General features: G+C 37.3%; 1 protein-coding gene across 1 annotated transcript in view; it reads right to left on the reverse strand.

The window, feature by feature from the left end:
* Positions 1 to 2,113, reverse strand: part of cacna1ba (calcium channel, voltage-dependent, N type, alpha 1B subunit, a) — a 305,842-nt gene that overhangs the window by 122,248 nt on the left and 181,481 nt on the right. Inside the window, exon 28 of the mRNA XM_013915926.1 lies at positions 1,488 to 1,584. Coding sequence (XP_013771380.1) covers positions 1,488 to 1,584 — 97 coding nt within the window. The remainder of the gene's footprint in view (positions 1 to 1,487; positions 1,585 to 2,113) is intronic.

Raw genomic sequence — 2,113 nt, forward strand, 5'->3', positions numbered from 1 at the left:
AATCCTTTATCATCTGCAACTGAAAATAGTTGTGGATGATTACTATACCTTTCTAATGTGACGTTGTTGTCCCTGGCTCTTTCTCTTTCTCTCCCTCCCGGTCTGTTCCTGTGCTACTGAGTGTAACTACCGCCCCTCCCCCCTCATCCCAGCGTAAAGCACAAGGCTCGCATGCGGAGTGAAGCGGAAAAAAGAGAAAGAAAAAACCCCCCACAGTTCACGATAAGGAGCCGGCTCGCGTTGTTCACATCAAAGATCCGGCTCGTTCACATCAAAGATCCGGCTCTAAGAGCCATTTCGTTCGCGACCGACAGGTGGCAGTGTCCTTATGTGGGGCTGCATGATTGCTACTGGTGTTGGGGAGCTGCATTTCATTGATGGTATCATGAACTTAATGTTGTGTACTGCTTTATAATGAAGGAGAAGATGCTGCCATCACTGCGTGCACTTGGTTGTTGTGCACTTTTCCAACACGACAATGATCCAAAACACACATCTAAAGCTACTGTTGCATTTCTGAAGAAGAACAGGGTGAAGGTGATAGACTGGTCAAGTATGTCTCCTAATCTGAACCCAATCGAACACCTGTGGGGTATTCTGAAGCGACAAGTTGAGCATCACTCTCCGTGCAGCATCCAGGCTCTAAAAGAGGTTATTCTCGAAGAATGGAAAAAGATAGATGTTGCAATATGTTGCCAACTTGCTCATACCATGCCTAGAAGACTTGTGCTGTCCCTGAAAATCACAGTGGCAATACAAAATACCAGATGTAGTAGTTTTTGTTGCAGGGTGTATTCATTTTTGCTTCAACCAATTTGAGTAAAACTGAAGATTTTGTGATCTAAGTTATATTATTAACCTTATTTTCATGTTATGGAGTGTTGACTAAAACTCAGCTTTGTGAAAATTTGGGAAAGTGTTTTTTTGTTCATTGAGCTACTGATTAAATTTGTACTTTTTAAAGGGGGTGTACTCAAGTCCTAGAATTGAACCTCAAATTCAAATTTTATTTGTCACGTACACAGTCATACACAGTACGATATGCAGTGAAATGCTTAGACAACTGCTCGTGACCTAAAGAAAAAAAAAAGAAAAGGCTATGAATAAGATAGGAAATAAATATGAAAAATTAAAAAGGGTAAATTTAACTAGGAAGGAATAAAATAAAATATAAAAAATTAAGGTTAAAAATGAAATAACGGTACAACACAAATTAGAATGAAGGGTAAATTTAACTGGGAAAAAATAAGATAAAATATATAAATTAAAGTTGAAAATAAAATAACTGTACAACAAAATACACAATACACAGTATAGAACTATATAAGAATGTATGAAGAAATATAAATATATATATACAATAACAGCAGCTGTACAAGTATTAACTGGAAATGAAGAATATAGTGACCAGTGTTGTGCAATCCACATTATTTAGTGTCTTGTGCAGTGCAAATATGCTTAAAGTGATTTAAGTGATGAAGTGAAACCTTGAGTTTTGGCAGGCGCTTGATGGTCTTCAGAGGCCTGAGAACTCGAAGAACCCTCAATGACTTGATAGTGCTGATGTCCTTGCCTTTGGTTCCCCTATGAACAGCAAATATGTTTAGACCACACAAAAATGTATCCACAAACAATATGCAGTTAATGTAATCTTTGTCAATATTACTAACAAAAGCCATATCTGAAATTAGACCGTATGTTGTAACAGGGTTTGATTGTGGTAGGATGTGAATGAGGTGTGTTTAGATCAGCTGGGTGACAGAGAGATGCAACAATAGCCTTTCTGGATATGAAGAAAACATTGAAATATTTTTATGAAAGTTTATTAAGCTCGATGCATGATGGTCAAGAAGTACAGATCAGCGTAGACCATAAACTATGTGGCGGTGTTGTACTGGGTGGGCATCTGTGATAACAGGGTGAATGCTCATACATTAGACTAGGGCTGAACGATTATGGAAAATAATCTAATTGCGATTTTTTGCCCCAATATTGCGATTGCGATGCGATATGCGATTATTTTTTAAGGTCTTTGTCTTCTGTATTATTAAACAAAGACAAGCAATACATCATATAGTATGGCCAATACTATATTACATTAATTTTAAACTGT

This window comes from Pundamilia nyererei, unplaced genomic scaffold, assembly GCF_000239375.1.
Source record: "Pundamilia nyererei isolate P.nyererei 1_Seehausen unplaced genomic scaffold, PunNye1.0 scaffold00399, whole genome shotgun sequence".
NCBI classification, from domain to species: Eukaryota; Metazoa; Chordata; class Actinopteri; order Cichliformes; family Cichlidae; genus Pundamilia; species Pundamilia nyererei.